We start from the raw sequence: 15,999 nt of genomic DNA, 5'->3' as shown, positions 1-15,999 counted from the left end.
AGGAAGCAGAGAGGAAACAGAGAGGAAGCAGATGAAAAAGAGAGGAAACAGAGAGGAAGTATAGAGGAAACAGAGAGGAAGCAGAGAGGAAACAGAGAGGAAGCAGAGAGGAAGCAGAGAGGAAGCAGAGAGGAAACAGAGAGGAAGCAGATGAAAAAGAGAGGAAACAGAGAGGAAGTATAGAGGAAACAGAGAGGAAGCAGAGAGGAAACAGAGAGGAAGCAGAGGAAACAGAGAGGAAACAGAGAGGAAGCAGAGAGGAAACGGAGAGGAAGCAGAGAGGAAACAGAGAGGACAAAGAGCAGTAAATGGCTCTGCAGTCACTCTGTACAGCAGGGGTGTCAAACTCATTTTCATCGCGGGCCACATTAGCATTATGGTTGCACTCAAAGGGCCGGTGCTAACTATATAAATATACATATATAAATATATCATATATAAAATAATGTATTATATGACATTATTGCCTCTGAATTGAATTATTATCGGATAGGATAATAATTGCAAGTTTCTTCATTGCGCAAGTCACAAAACAAGATGCATTGTGGGACATGTAGTTTATGGGCAACCTGCTTCTGTAAAGTGGCATGTAACCGTATAATAAACATTATATTCTTGGCAAGCTCTTGCGGGGCCACATCAAATGAAGTCGCGGGCCGGATTGAGTTTGACAACCCTGCCGTACAGGACCACATAGGACCAGGATAGGGTTAGACTTACGTGGTTATCATTCTCTTACAGGGTCTAAATGTTTAAAAGGATTTTGAAATGCCCATTGATTACTACACTCAATATTCTCTGTAAAGATACTGTATATTGACCTAATTGGTTTTTTATAATTCATTGTAAAGCTATCCTCCAATCAAACAATAGGAGTGGGGGGTGGGCAGTTGTGAAATCCCCCAAAGTGTTCTCTTCCTCCCCTCCTCCGCTCCTCCATATTCTCTCCATCTCATCTCTCCATGGTGAGAGTCACTGGTGTGACACAGACTGGTGTGACAGTAAACAGGCCATGCTCCAATTAGCCAAACAGAGCGGTGTGTCTAACAGAATGGCCCGCACAAAGGAACAACAAGGAAACATGACAGGAGCTTAAGACCTGCGCTCAGACTGGACTGCTGTAGCTAAACAGATGGAAATATTGTTCACGATGTAATACCATCACAGTCATGATATAACACAACTATTGTAATCGTACACACGTTACATCCTTTAAAGCCTGATCATCATTAATCCAAAGTGTTAGGTGCTTTAATTGAAAAACTGATAGAAAATATTTTAAGTCCAAAAGTGCAATCTACAGTATGAAACCTCATGGTATAAAGTGGTTTTTAATTTAAGTTTTTACCTAAGGGCCCGGTCAAGTTAATCTAAATGAGCAGGTTCAATTAAGATCTGTTGTTACATTGTAAGGAGATCAATGAATATACTAAAATCTGAATGTATTTATTAACATGGATTACATGACCATGTCTATGTAATGTCAAAGGTGTTGTTGGCTGAATTCATGCCAAATTAGGTGCCGCAAATATTAATTTGAAAGCAAGAATTAAGGAATCATGTCAGTACATTTATTTTAAATAATACATATTTTTATTTTATTCCTCGGGATTGTGAGAAACAGCATTTCGATCTCCCTGTTTGTGTCAAACAAACAGAAGATTGACAATAACGTTGCATTTGACTTTTTTTATTATCTTGTGATTGTTATTATTGTTATCAAAAGAACAAAACAGAAATGACATAAGATAGGTGGGCAAGGGTTGATGCAGGTTAACAAAATATAGAATATTGAAATGGAAAGATAAGCTGTACATGGAGTGGAGAAGAAAACCTGTGGTGAGTAATCCATTTTGTTATTACAGTTTGCCATTTCATGTATTTTCAAGAAAAGCAATCACACACACATGCAAATGTGTTACACAGAATCAAATTCACAGACATAAGGAGACATGAAAGGATCCTTCATCGTGTTGGTTGTATCTTACTCTTTATGGAAGCGGCAGGCCTCAGGCTCTTGGAGTGGAAACTGTCTCTCCAACACGCTGGACTGTACTGGGGATGGAGAGAGGTCAAAATGGAAAATCAGATATTTAAATGGATGACTGAATTAACGGATAGATGGATGTGTGTGTGTGTGTGTGTGTGTGTGTGTGTGTGTGTGTGTGTGTGTGTGTGTGTGTGTGTGTGTGTGTGTGTGTGTGTGTGTGTGCGTGTGTGCGTGCGTGTATATGTGTGTGTGTGTGTGTGCGTGCGTGCGTGCGTGTGTGTGTGTGTGTGTGTGTGTGTGTGTGTGTGTCCTACATCATCAGTTGGGAAGTCGCTGTCAATCAGTTGAAGCTCTGGGATGTTCATCTTCAGAGAGGTGCACACATGTTCTTCTAAAAGGATATTCTACAAAGCAAACAATGAAAAACATCAAGACTGAGTGCAACTCATAATGACAAATCATAAGTTGAGCATGTCGTCTTAAAATATGCTATATAAGATCAAGAATAGAGTAAATATAATAATACCTATTTGTGTTTTTAATGGAGGTTACATAATTAAAGGAAACAGTCATGTGTGGCATATTATACAGAGTGAAATTAAAAATAAGTGTTTTAATTATAGTTAACTTGCATTGTTGCACTTTTGATGGGGCTAGCAAAGCTAGGCTAACAAAACGTGGACACGGCAGTCATAGCTGCTGCTAATTCCCAATGCGCTGTCATATAATAACACAATATACAACAATACACAATATATGCATGTACAAAAAGTACAACTACAGTATGTGGTAAAACTCAAACATATATTTACCACTCTGTCCTGTGCCATTATGAGATCCTGTTGCACCTGTTCCATGATGCTTTCAGCCAGACAGACACTCAACGTCTGTCTGAGCTCTCTGAATGGAGGACAAGAAAGGACACACACATTGCATTGCAGCAGAGTTAGCATTGTGTGCTATGACTTGTTGGATACATGTAAGTGAATATGTTATAATGTTATGTATAATGTTCAATATGTCAGAATGTCTACTACTAGTTCATGTTATTACCGCAGTCTGTTGCTGATGATCTGCCCCGTGTTCTCCACCAGAGTGCTTCTCAGGAAAGTGTGTGTCTGTCTGCTTCTTTTGGACACACACTCTGACAGACCCTTGCACACACTGGAGCACTGCACCACCCAAGGACACGCCCCCTCCGCCCCGCTCATCAGGCCTTCAGCCAGACCCTGGAACACAGACAGGACTGATGACCCCAGCTATCCTCTTTACTATCCCACTGTCTCTGACCGTTCTTGCTTTCTTGCTTCACTATAACACATGTTGCTTGGTAAACTTCATTTAGCAGTACCTAAGTGTCTGTAAAGTGTGTCTGAAAAGAGGCAGACTTGCTTGAGCAGATGTGGTGTGTACTTTTGTTTGATAAGTAAAACTTACATGTGCACACGCCAGATGTATCTTGAACGTAAATTAAGAATGTGTACTGTGTACTTCCATAAATAAAACCTTAACACATGCTCAATTCATTTCTTTGCTATTTTAATTGACTAGGATGTTAGAGGAAAAATGAATTACTATACTAAAATCTAATCTATTTAAAAAAAATAAAAAGACAGTATTCATGTTCAATGTTACTCAATAATTGTAATATCTGTCCGGTAAAATGGAGGAAACAAAATGCAGTGCTTAGCCAAATAAAAAACAAACCAGTTAAAAATGCCAATGTGAAAATAATGACAAAGATATAATAGTGAGTTACTGGTGATGTGATAAAGTTACTGTTTTTTTAACTTCCTGTTGTCTGTCAGACAAATTACATTACATTGCATTTAGCTGACGCTTTTATCCAAGGTGACTTACAATAAGTGCGTTCGACCAACAAGATACAAACTTGAAGAAAACAGAATCATAAAGTACATCTTGAAGGGGATTCTAGCAGTTACTGGAAGCCAGTGGAGGGAGCGGAGGAGCGGCGTGGTGTGGGAACATTTAGGAAGGTTGAAGACCAGACGAGCCGCTGCATTCTGGATGAGCTGCAGAGGTCGGATGGCACATGCAGGCAGACCAGCCAGGAGGGAGCTGCAGTAGTCTAGGCGTGAGGTGACGAGAGCCTGGACCAGAAGTGATGCAATGGCCCTAACCCTGATTTGAAGTCTAACTCACAGGATAGCCTTGATGAGGTGGAAACCTTGATGAATGAGCAGCCCTGATACAGTGTGGATGCGTTCATGTGTACCTGTATGCTTCTGTTGATCTCATCAGCCAGTGATGCAGCAGCGTCAGTGAGGATGCAGTTCACCAGTCCTCCATCAGGGGCAGCCTTCCTGCCTTCCTCGTACAGAGTGGGAAGCAGCTGCCAACAAAACATCAAGCGTCCTTTACACTCCCTGGACCCTTTATTAGGTACACCTTTCTAATACAATCCAGTTCAACAGCTGTGCCATATTACAATGCATGTTCAAATGTAACGTTTTCATTCAACTTTATGTTTCTAACTGAGACGAAGGTATAAAGGTAAGTTGGGGTTGAGAGCAGGGCCACGCCTCACCGCACCTCTAATCCCCTGCTGAGCGATGTATACCGATCAGCACATGGAGCCTAATCTTGCTCCAATTTCACAACCCACCCTCTCTTCTCCTGCCACTCATCCAACCCCCATCCCTTTATCTTCACTTCCATCCCTTCATCCCTACATCCCTTTATCCCTCCCTTCTTACATCCCTTCGGCCCTTATTCCTTTCCTTCCCACTTCCCTTCAACCATTTATCTCACCCTAGATGTCTTCATCCACTCATCCCTTTATTTCTTCCTCCCTCCCTCCCTCAATCCCTTGTTTACTTTATATCTCCTTCTACAAACATCCCTCCATCCCTTCCTCCTTACATCCCTTTATTCCTCCCTTCTTACATCCCTCCACCCTCATCCCTTCCTCCCTACATCGCTCCCTTCCTTCAACCTCTGTTCCTGTCTCCCCTTGTCTCTTTCTATGTCATCTGGTGCATAGTTGTTGTTCTCATGCAAGGTACCGACCGTGTGGGGGCTTGTATTGAGACTGGACTCCCCCACTGAGTCTCCCTCTGCCTGGACTCCCCCACTGAGTCTCCCTCTGCCTGGACTCCCCCACCGAGTCTCCCTCTGCCTGGACTCCCCCACTGAGTCTCCCTCTGCCTGGACTCCCCCACTGAGTCTCCCTCTGCCTGGACTCCCCCACCGAGTCTCCCTCTGCCTGGACTCCCCCACTGAGTCTCCCTCTGCCTGGACTCCCCCACTGAGTCTCCCTCTGCCTGGACTCCCCCACCGAGTCTCCCTCTGCCTGGACTCCCAACCAGCCTGACAGACGACATCACTCACTCTTCTTCACCCCTTACATTCAATAGTTGCTGTTATTAAATCTTCAATGGCCCTATTATGCTGCTGCGTGGTCCTTGCCAGTGACATGGCAGTTAGTGGTTGAACAGGACTGCAGTATGTTGAGATGATGTTTCTCCCAGATGTGTGTAACAGATGTGTAATCCAGTCCCAGCAGGATCTGGTGACACCATTCCTATGTCTGTTTCTCTGCCTGTACCTTGAAGGACTCCCTGGCGTTGTGCAGAACCTCCTGTGCCGTCAGGACTTCAGCCTGGACCTCCTGAGGGCTGCAGGGGTTTAAACGCTGAAGGCTGCCCTCTAACTGCAGACACAGACCCTGGACCTGCTGGAAGAGAGGACACACAGAAGATCTAACCATTAGATTCAGTCACAGAGCTCCATCTTCCGTATGATTTCATCCGTTTGATTGGTCACTTATTGCCAAAGATATATATATTCTCTGCAGGGATGATCGCTATTTGATTATTTTATTATACTAATAGTTGACTGTATGTGGTACTATATTGTTAACGGACTTCCAACTAAATATTATTATTATTTTGATTTGACCTTACCATCTCAGATGGCTGGGCTTTAACCAGCTGGAGTTCCCCTCTGTCAGATGGTCTCTGGTTGTTTCTGTCTAAGCACCTCTGAATCTGCACACAGACAAACAGAACAGTACATGAATCATCTTTGTAAATACTTTTCAGATTAGATCATGACAAAGTGTTGTCAGATTACTTGTACTGGCATGTAGTTATATTGACACACACACACACACACACACACACACACACACACACACACACACACACACACACACACACACACACTGACCTTGTGCAGGGCCTCTTCTGTTCTGTCGGGGTTGCCGCGGTAACTCTGTGTGATATCAGCCAGGCCAGACACCTGCTGCAGAGTGAAGTTCCTGTAACAACGAAGCATAACTTTAAAAGTCATAACTACTGTATCGAGATGGCGTTCACCCAGCATGCTTTGTGTCCAAAACAGTAACTTCCCAATAGTCACGATAATGGCAAGGCACAATGGATTTACATGTCATGTGCACACGTTCATGTCCCCCTCAGAATATAACTAGCGATCCCATGTCGCACCATGATCCGGTCAGTATTTAACCTTATGACCAAATACCTGCAGTACAAGCTCAACCAATATAGTAAATATTATACCTGTCAATCATTAGCTTATAAGCTTTGCCACAAAAGACAGTGTTGAAGGTGCAATGTTTTATTTTAAGAATTAATCAGCTTTCACTGTTGTGTGACGTCTCTTAAAACCTTGGCTAATTTATACAGTGTGTGTGTACGTGTGTGTGTGTGTGTGTGTGTGTGTGTGTGTGTGTGTGTGTGTGTGTGTGTGTGTGTGTGTGTGTGTGTGTGTGTGTGTGTGTGTGTGTGTGTGTGTGTGTGTGTGTGTGTGTGTGTGTGTGTGTGACCTCTCCAAGGCATCAGCAACATCCTGGAAACCTCTTGCAGTAACATTATTTCTGTCCCACGATAGAGTCCTTCAAAGAAGAGAAGAAGAGAAGAAGAGACAAAGGGAAGTAAATCACTCTTGGAGCAAATCAAGTGCTGCATGTTTCAAATAATGAAATGATGACATCTGGTGGCAAAAAGTAGATTCACAAAAGGAAAGGAAACATAAAGAGAAATATGTTCCAGAAACAGATGCAACCATGAAACTCCCTGTTTATTAAACCACGAGGCTATTATTAGTAATTCCCACATATTTCAATTAGATGAGATATGTGTGTCCGTTATAATAGTTGGCCAGTGTGTGTGAAGCTGTACCTGAGTGGGCCAGTGTGTGTGAAGCTGTACCTGAGTGGGCCAGTGTGTGTGAAGCTGTACCTGAGTGGGCCAGTGTGTGTGTGAAGCTGTACCTGAGTGGGCCAGTGTGTGTGAAGCTGTACCTGAGTGGGCCAGTGTGTGTGAAGCTGTACCTGAGTGGGCCAGTGTGTGTGAAGCTGTACCTGAGTGGGCCAGTGTGTGTGAAGGTGTACCTGAGTGGGCCAGTGTGTGTGAAGCTGTACCTGAGTGGGCCAGTGTGTGTGAAGGTGTACCTGAGTGGGCCAGTGTGTGTGAAGGTGTACCTGAGTGGGCCAGTGTGTGTGTGAAGCTGTACCTGAGTGGGCCAGTGTGTGTGAAGCTGTACCTGAGTGGGCCAGTGTGTGTGAAGGTGTACCTGAGTGGGCCAGTGTGTGTGAAGCTGTACCTGAGTGGGCCAGTGTGTGTGAAGGTGTACCTGAGTGGGCCAGTGTGTGTGAAGGTGTACCTGAGTGGGCCAGTGTGTGTGAAGCTGTACCTGAGTGGGCCAGTGTGTGTGTGTGTGTGTGTGTGTGTGTGTGTGTGTGTGTGTGTGTGTGTGTGTGTGTGTGTGTGTGTGTGTGTGGTGTGTGTGTGTGTGTGTGTGTGTGTGTGTGTGTGTGTGTGTGTGTGTGTGTGTGTGTGTGTGTACATGAGTGGGCCAGTGTGTGTGTGTGTGTGTGTGTGTGTGTGTGTGTGTGTGTGTGTGTGTGTGTGTGTGTGTGTGTGTGTGTGTGTGTGTGTGTGTGTGTGTGTGTGTGTGTGTGTACCTGAGTGGGCCAGTGTGTGTGTGTGTGTGTGTGTGTGTGTGTGTGTGTGTGTGTGTGTGTGTGTGTGTGTGTGTGTGTGTGTGTGTGTGTGTGTGTGTGTGTGTGTGTGTGTGTGTGTGTGTGTGTGTGTGTGTGTGTGTGTGTGTGTGTGTGCCTGAGTGGGCCAGTGTGTGTGTGTGTACCTGAGTGTGGTGTTTGTCAGCAGGGCTTTGGCCAGCATTTTGGCTCCAGTGTCTCCAATGTTGTTTCCACTGATGTCCACCTCAGTCAGAGCAGCGTGCCCCCCCAGAGCGCTCAGCAGGATGTGCATCCCTGCCTTCAGCTTAGAGTCACTCACTGAGAGAGACTGCAGGGGCTACACACACACATAACATAAGGAACTTTAAAGTTACTTAAAGAATAACTGAAATATGGCCTGTTTTGCTTTGTTTATGGGGGCCGTGATGTTAATGACTGAGAGGGAATGAACGTATGAAAAGGGATGTGACTCACACACTCTTCATCCTGAATGAGTTGAGCTATACGATGAAGAACATCAGTGAGAGGTCTGGTGAAGAGAGGGTACATGGCATTGGTTCACAGGTGTCCCACAAGGCTCCATCCTGGGATCATTGCTATTTTCATTGTATTGCAATGATTTACCATCTACAGTATATGTCCTGACACAAACATCTACATGTATGTTGTTGACACTAAGCACATGCAGGAGGTAGTTTGACACAATGTGCTTATATACTTACACACACCATGTTTCATGTAACAGCTTGCTTTGAAGCAATGCTGTTTCCAACTACATGTTTCCAAAACAGTATGCATCTTTTTCACTGAAATAATAGTTCTAGTGTTGAACCAGATGAAATTGACTCAGAAAAAAAGGCTAAATGTTGTACCAGAATACAGGTACCATGGAGTTATACTTGCTTCGACCCTCGTCTTTAAGGCTCAGGTGTTACGAGAGATTACATGTCAACAGAAGCTACTATGTACATTGTCCTTTCTCACTATCACTTACTGTTTAACAACGTGCTCACAGGCCAGTAACCCTACGTTTACACCACGATAGACCTTTAACTAACGGGACTTCAACATTCTTGATAAGAAATCGATACATTCTTATCACTGTCCAATACCGACAAACTCTATGGGAAAATGTATGAGCTGGAATAACAGGAGGACAAATAGCCCCTTTGCAAACGGTGGTGCTTTAGCAGCAACAGTAGGAATGTGCACTGTCCCAGTCCAATAAACAAAGTAATACCAGAAGCTTCTTATTGAATATACCCAGCTAATGTTACACATGGAGATAGTTATTCTTTAGGTTTGAACTTTGACACGTGTTTCTTTAGGCCACCCTAACTTCATGAGCAGATGTTATTATGTTCCTCTGACCTGGACTTCATGGCAAAGTTCCTTCCCAGTGCGAGATGCCGGAGAGAGGGACATCGACCCACAGACAGAACCAGAGTCACCATGTCACTCTGAAAACCTGTGAGCAAGGGGGGGACATCATCATGGAAGTGATGTCGGAGGGTATCTCCCACCTGTACTGCACGTGTAGATCGCTGGTCCTGAGTAAAAACACCCATGTAACACAGTGCTGAAGGGTGTACGGTAGCAGGACCGTGTTCTGAGTGAGTGAGTGTGTGCGTGGGGGGGTTACAAACCATTGTCAGAGATATCCAGACTTGTGATCGCTGTGACTTCAGAGATGTGCTCCTGTATCACTTGAGCACCTGCTGAACGAAGCTACACACACAAGTTGGTTACTTTAGCTTCTCCTCATTACAAATGACAAATGTGTGTGTAGGTTTTGTGTGTCTGTGTGTACCTCACAGCTGCTGATGTCCAACCCTAAACCTAATAGAAGAATGTTGGTGGCCAGACCCTGTAGCAATAACCTAGTTACAAAACAAACATAATAAAGTATATACGTGTTTGTAGACAGGTATATTTTAAGAATGAACGTTTTTAGGAAACTATAAGTATGGGAAATATGAAGAGGCTCATAAACCGCAAGACAGGGAGAAGGGAACAGTGCTGCCGTTATTACAAATACACTATGTGCAACCATGGTGTCATGGAGGGGGATGGTAATACACAAATACATTATTATAATCTATGCAGAAGACTAGAGGTGCACACGTTTCTGGAAGTTCAAGGTCAGCATATTTACAGCACATACTGTGTGTCTTTATTTCCCTCAATTCCCTTTGGGGTAGGGAGCATGATGTAAATCAGGGGTGTCAAACTCAAGGCCCGGGGGCCAAATCCGGCCCGCGACTTCATTTCATGCGGCCCCTCAAGAGATTGCAAAGAATATAATGTTTATTATACGGTTACATGCCGATTTACAGAAGCACGTTGCCTATAAACTACATATCCCACAATGCATCTGAAAGTTGAATTTTTTCTCAGAATTTGACTTTTTCTCAGAATTAGATTTTTTTTAAATCATTTTGTAACATTCTCAGTGAAGAGACTTGCAATGATTTGCCCTAGACTTCTGCTTTCAGACGTAGTTAATTATGAAGTTATTACCCTATCCGATAATAGTCCAATGCAGAGGCAATAATGTAATATATAATACATTATTTTATATATATTAAATATTTATATATGTATTTTGATATATAGTCTTAAAGTTACAACCGGCCCTTTGAGTGCAACCATAATGCTGATGTGGCCCGCAAAGAAATTGAGTTTGACACCCCTGATGTAAATGATGAAGTGGTAGAAGCTACCTTAAAGGAAGTAGTGTTTCAGAAAGGGGGAAGGAGGGTCTTCAGAACGGCATCTTAAATACAAATCTTGCAAGAATCCTTGAGGCAGCATCAGAGTAAATGTATGGAAAACTCAGAGAAGTTGTGTTCGATGGTCGAGAGAAGTGTGTAGTGAGACAGTAGAAGACAGGAAAACATTATTATGATGCTCTCGCTACACGAGACAAAGGAGTTTGGAGGAGAATAGACGTGCAAAGGGAGAACATTGGGGAGCTGTTCTACTCAAATAGGGATAACATAACTCTTCCGATAGGAATAGTGTGGGGGTGATTTGGAGGATGGGGGGAACAGTAGGGAAAGATCAGAAGAAGAACAAGCGAGTACAGGCAGGGATATATCTGAGATGGTGAAACAGCTGTTCAGATGCATACATCAGGTCATTTGCAAAAGAGGACATCGGTTTCCAGCTAAGATCGCTGTCACGTTCCAATGACTCGTACACGTCCCAGCATGTTAGTGCACTTCAAGTTAATATTATTATGTTGACAAATACAATTGGTGGTATCAACGTCCATGTTAAACACATGACCTGTTATGATGTCACTGCATGAGCCGGGAGTCAACTCACCTGAGAGCTTGTGGAGGCAGTTTGGTTGCAGACAGGCCGACGTACTTTAACTCACAGCTCTGACTGAAGAACTGCCCAATGCTCCTCGTCACCTCCCGCACCTTCCTACTCACACACACACACACACACACACACACACACACACACACACACACACACACACACACACACACACACACACACACACACACACACACACACACACACACACACACACACACACACACACACACACACACACACACACACACACACACACACACACACACTGTATAAATTAGCCAAGGTTTTAAGAGACGTCACACAACAGTGAAAGCTGATTAATTCTTAAAATAAAACATTGCACCTTCAACACTGTCTTTTGTGGCAAAGCTTATAAGCTAATGATTGACAGGTATAATATTTACTATATTGGTTGAGCTTGTACTGCAGGTATTTGGTCATAAGGTTAAATACTGACCGGATCATGGTGCGACATGGGATCGCTAGTTATATTCTGAGGGGGACATGAACGTGTGCACATGACATGTAAAAAAAAAGAATGTTGCCATCCATTGTGCCTTGCCATTATCATGACTATTGGGAACACACACACACACACACACACACACACACACACACACACACACACGGTTATTTGTATGGGGTCCAGGCTTTTGGTCCCCTTTAAGATGTTGGACCCTGCGCTGTGACTGTGCTAACATATGTTGAGCCCAACCATTTCCTAAAGACAAACCCATACACACAACTACACACATAACGTTTTTAAAAAACCAAATCATCCCATTTAGCTTTAGTGGATCGTAGCAGCTGGCTCGTCTACATATCAGGTCAGTTGTGTTGACCTGTCTGTGTCTCAATGATGCAGAGGATACCACACCAGGGCCTGGTTCTAGAGGAGCTGACCTGTGGCTGAAAGGATTCCTGGCCAGGTTGAGGTGCATCAGTTTGAAGCAGCGTCCAGCAGACAGCGAAACAAATAACTGCAGGAGAAAGTCACAATGCGTGTTATGTGCCTGACACACACAGATCAATGAGTGACAACAGTCACATGACCAGTCAACAGCGCAGACATGGGGTGGCATGAAAGAAGCAGGTACAGCACTGAGCATCTGTCGCTGACCGTGTCCAGAGGGCAGCTGGTGTCACTGAGGTCCAGGTGAGACAGAGAGTTCGTACTGGACAGGAACTTGAAGAGAAACTGCAACACATAATGCACATCTGGATTTGTTACAGATGTACCGGCACAGTTAGCATGTTGCTGAAAGGAAAGTCGTTGTTCAAAGGGATATATAGAAGTCCCAGCCCTGCACATAAAACAACTGTCAGTCCATTTCAACATTCTACCTTTTATTGTTTTTCTAATTCAAATGATATTATCTTTCAGCTGTACACTTTACAGGTAGGTTGAGTTTGTAGCTTGTTTGTAAAAGTGAATAATAAATGAAGACCTCCCAAATCTTCTAGTGAGAGCTCCATGTATCAGTATATGTCATTTATGTATATAACATTGGCTTGTTTGTATGTACAAATAGCTGTCTTGAATCCACATTATTTGATATGAAACACACACACACACACACACACACACACACACACACACACACACACACACACACACACACACACACACACACACACACACACACACACACACAGTACCAAGGCCTCCTCGTTGCCCATGCTGCCGGGGTTAGCAGACAGGTCGAGGTGAGTCAGAGACGCTGAGAACAGCTGAGTGGAGGACAACACCTGACTCAGACATCCAGCACCTGGACACAACAGTTAGATCCATTCAGGGGTGACTCAAGTGCGAAGTGTGTTTTAAAATGTAGTGTGTGTGTGTGTGTGTGTGTGTGTGTGTGTGTGTGTGTGTGTGTGTGTGTGTGTGTGTGTGTGTGTGTGTGTGTGTGTGTGTGTGTGTGTGTGTGTGTGTGTGTGTGTGTGTGTGTGTGTGTGTGTGTGTGTACCTCTAGCAGTCATTGATACCCGGGACAGAGAGAGGAGCCTGAGTCCTGCAGCCAGACCCCCCAGCTCCTGACTGAGAGCCATGACGCCTGCAGTGGGAATGAAGCACACAGTGTGTGCAGTCCGGTATGCGGGCCAACATGGTATACATACACAGGTACCCAAAAAGAATCATTACATTGCTAAACTTCACATCAAAAGCATGACTGATAAGAACAAGTGTTTTGTATAACATGTGACTTTTCAAACCAGATACTTGTGTACGCAGGAAATGCACAGGTGGCATTATCAACATATCTGTTTTAGGGCTCTGGCGGTGCTCGCCCACTTACATGGCATAACGAGTTGGCATGGCGATTCCCGTGTTAAGCTTAGAACAATGACCATTTCTGTTCTACGACATAAAATACTTCACTAAATACCCCACTGGTAATTGGCTTGTTCTTGAAGGAGCCATGGCGATGCTAACATCCAGGTTAGCCTACAAAAGCATGTCGTCACTGCCGCACCCTATTGGGACACTTCCTGAACTGAGCCAGCACTACTTATTCTGCTCGTCCTTCTTCGACACATCAATATAAAGCTGCTGTTCAAATAATACTGTGGGACTTTAATTATTAATGGGGAGGCTGTGGCGCAGTGGATTAGTGCGTTGGTGTTGGGATCAGGGCAGCACAGGTTCAAACCCCACTGCAGTCAGCATGTCGTTGTGTCCCTGAGACACCCTTTGGTATTATATCAGCTGTCCTCCCCAACACTATCTGGCAGCTTAGGGCCGACCCATCTGCCTTTTAACTGCCCTCTCTCTTAAAGGTCTCCTATTATACTATTTTCAGGCATATATTATAGGTCTCAGATGTGTACAAATATATGTCTATGAAGTGTTTTGCTCAAAATACCAAACAGATCACCCATTCTAGCCATGCCTCGCCCCCCTCTATTTCACCCTGTTATAGAAATGCTGATTCTGGGTCTAAAGAAAAAAAATAATAAGAAAAAGAAAAAGCTTATGCCCAGATACTCAGCTAAATGCTGCCGTGATTAAACGCCATATTATGTTCAAAACCACTTCAAGGATTATCTCTGAAACAGTCTGGAATGAAAGTGAAACTTCTGCTCGTCTCCCTCTCCCTCCGGTCCACATTAATACAAATGATCCCAATACGTATGATTGTATGAAAATATCTTAAAATCAATACAAATGTATTTATTATAAACGTTAGTCCTTAACATCTATCACTGTGTATATCACCATTCAAACATCTTTTAAAAGTTGAACAAACCCCACACAGCTCAGTGAAGACTGTGAGATGTTGACTTTATTTGATCATTTCAGTAAAAACTAACGTTCATATTTGTGTTTTTGATTATAATACTGATGAACGTTCAAAACAAAGCACTTTGGCAACTTACCACATAAGTTTTAAAATGCTTAATAAGCAGCGTAACTTTCATGATATCATTTCTCGGTCATAATCGGTTGTTTCCGTGAACGGCCGACTGTTGAGTGACGGCAAATGCTGCGGCTGCAAGGCATTGTGGGGCAGCATTTTCGCTTCTCCTGTCGGTTAGGGAGGTCTAGTGGTTCCTAAGCTAAAGGAGGTTATAAAGGAAGCTTGAAACCTCCTTTCCTATCATCTCTAGAGAATTGGAACAGCACTTATCATGGCCGCCACTGAGGGACTTCCGGGTCATTTCACTCCGTTAGGAAGGTTCCTCAGCTAAATGGACTATTGGACTTCAGCCGAGGAGTCGAGGAGGGGGATTTGATGAAATGAGAAAGGGCCCATATTACGTCCAAAACAGTCAGCCATTGTTTCTAATAGCAACGCTTCTGATAGGGCCGTGGGCGTAAAGCCAGCCCACATTACTGATATTAAGTCATATCGGACGCAAATCTGGATCAGCTCCGTTGTACCCCCGTTTTTAGAGATTTGGGTACGGACACTTTGTGAGTCTCCTTACACACCGGGGACACATCAACATGTGCTTTTTGCATAATAGGAAAGTGTCGCCTGGCTGCAGATGGAACATGGTATAGTGCTACTATTGTATTCTAACACTGTGCTTATACCACTCACTAGTGTTTACTTTAAAAAGCTCACCTTTGTCCTCCAGGGGGTTGCCTGAGAGGTTGATGGATTGCAGGGTGGAGGAGGGGTGCTCCCGCAGGGCAGCGGCCATCTTTAATGCAAAGTCCCTGCAGCACATTAACAAGTTACTTCTTAATGAATCCCTGTAGATGAGACTTATTGTGTTTGTAGTCATGCACAACAGTAACTGTAACATGTTGAGAGCATTTATTCAAATCCTACTTATTAGCCTTCACCCAGCTCATTAGCAATGTGCAAGAACCAGAGCACCAGGTGGAGAGGCCCACAGTCACATCTTAGAAGGTACAGTCTAGTCCTGCACTGTGATACAACAAACACACAAACACAAACACACACACACACACACACACACACACACACACACACACACACACACACACACACCAACCCACATTTTGAGTCCGCTGGCCTCCAGTGAGACCTCCTCCAGACTGGGGGATCTGGACAGCAGGAAGGTTAGCTGCTGCTGGATGTCCACTGACTGAAGGGACAGAGAGAGAGGCAGGCCACAACTCTACAGTCGGGTATCAACACGTTTCAGCCATTGGACATAATCTCTTGGGCAAACATGCATTTATGATTGTTACACATGTTGTTCACGGGACAATCTCCACACATCAACACTTTTA

The 15,999-nt window shown here is 44.0% G+C and overlaps 1 protein-coding gene across 1 annotated transcript in view; it reads right to left on the bottom strand.

Annotated features, from left to right (window-relative positions):
* Positions 1-15,999, bottom strand: part of carmil2 (capping protein regulator and myosin 1 linker 2) — a 98,868-nt gene that overhangs the window by 48,875 nt on the left and 33,994 nt on the right. The window contains 21 exon segments of the mRNA XM_034086008.2: positions 1,989-2,055; positions 2,305-2,394; positions 2,803-2,890; positions 3,044-3,219; positions 4,227-4,343; positions 5,559-5,687; positions 5,917-6,000; positions 6,182-6,272; positions 6,801-6,869; positions 8,123-8,295; positions 8,433-8,487; positions 9,330-9,426; positions 9,605-9,686; positions 9,769-9,838; positions 11,289-11,393; positions 12,195-12,271; positions 12,412-12,489; positions 12,951-13,060; positions 13,259-13,345; positions 15,362-15,456; positions 15,763-15,851. Of these exon segments, the coding sequence (XP_033941899.1) occupies positions 1,989-2,055; positions 2,305-2,394; positions 2,803-2,890; positions 3,044-3,219; positions 4,227-4,343; positions 5,559-5,687; positions 5,917-6,000; positions 6,182-6,272; positions 6,801-6,869; positions 8,123-8,295; positions 8,433-8,487; positions 9,330-9,426; positions 9,605-9,686; positions 9,769-9,838; positions 11,289-11,393; positions 12,195-12,271; positions 12,412-12,489; positions 12,951-13,060; positions 13,259-13,345; positions 15,362-15,456; positions 15,763-15,851 (2,029 nt within the window).

This window comes from Pseudochaenichthys georgianus, chromosome 6 (assembly GCF_902827115.2).
Source record: "Pseudochaenichthys georgianus chromosome 6, fPseGeo1.2, whole genome shotgun sequence".
NCBI lineage: Eukaryota > Metazoa > Chordata > Actinopteri > Perciformes > Channichthyidae > Pseudochaenichthys > Pseudochaenichthys georgianus.
This window is presented reverse-complemented; position numbering and strand designations above follow the sequence as displayed.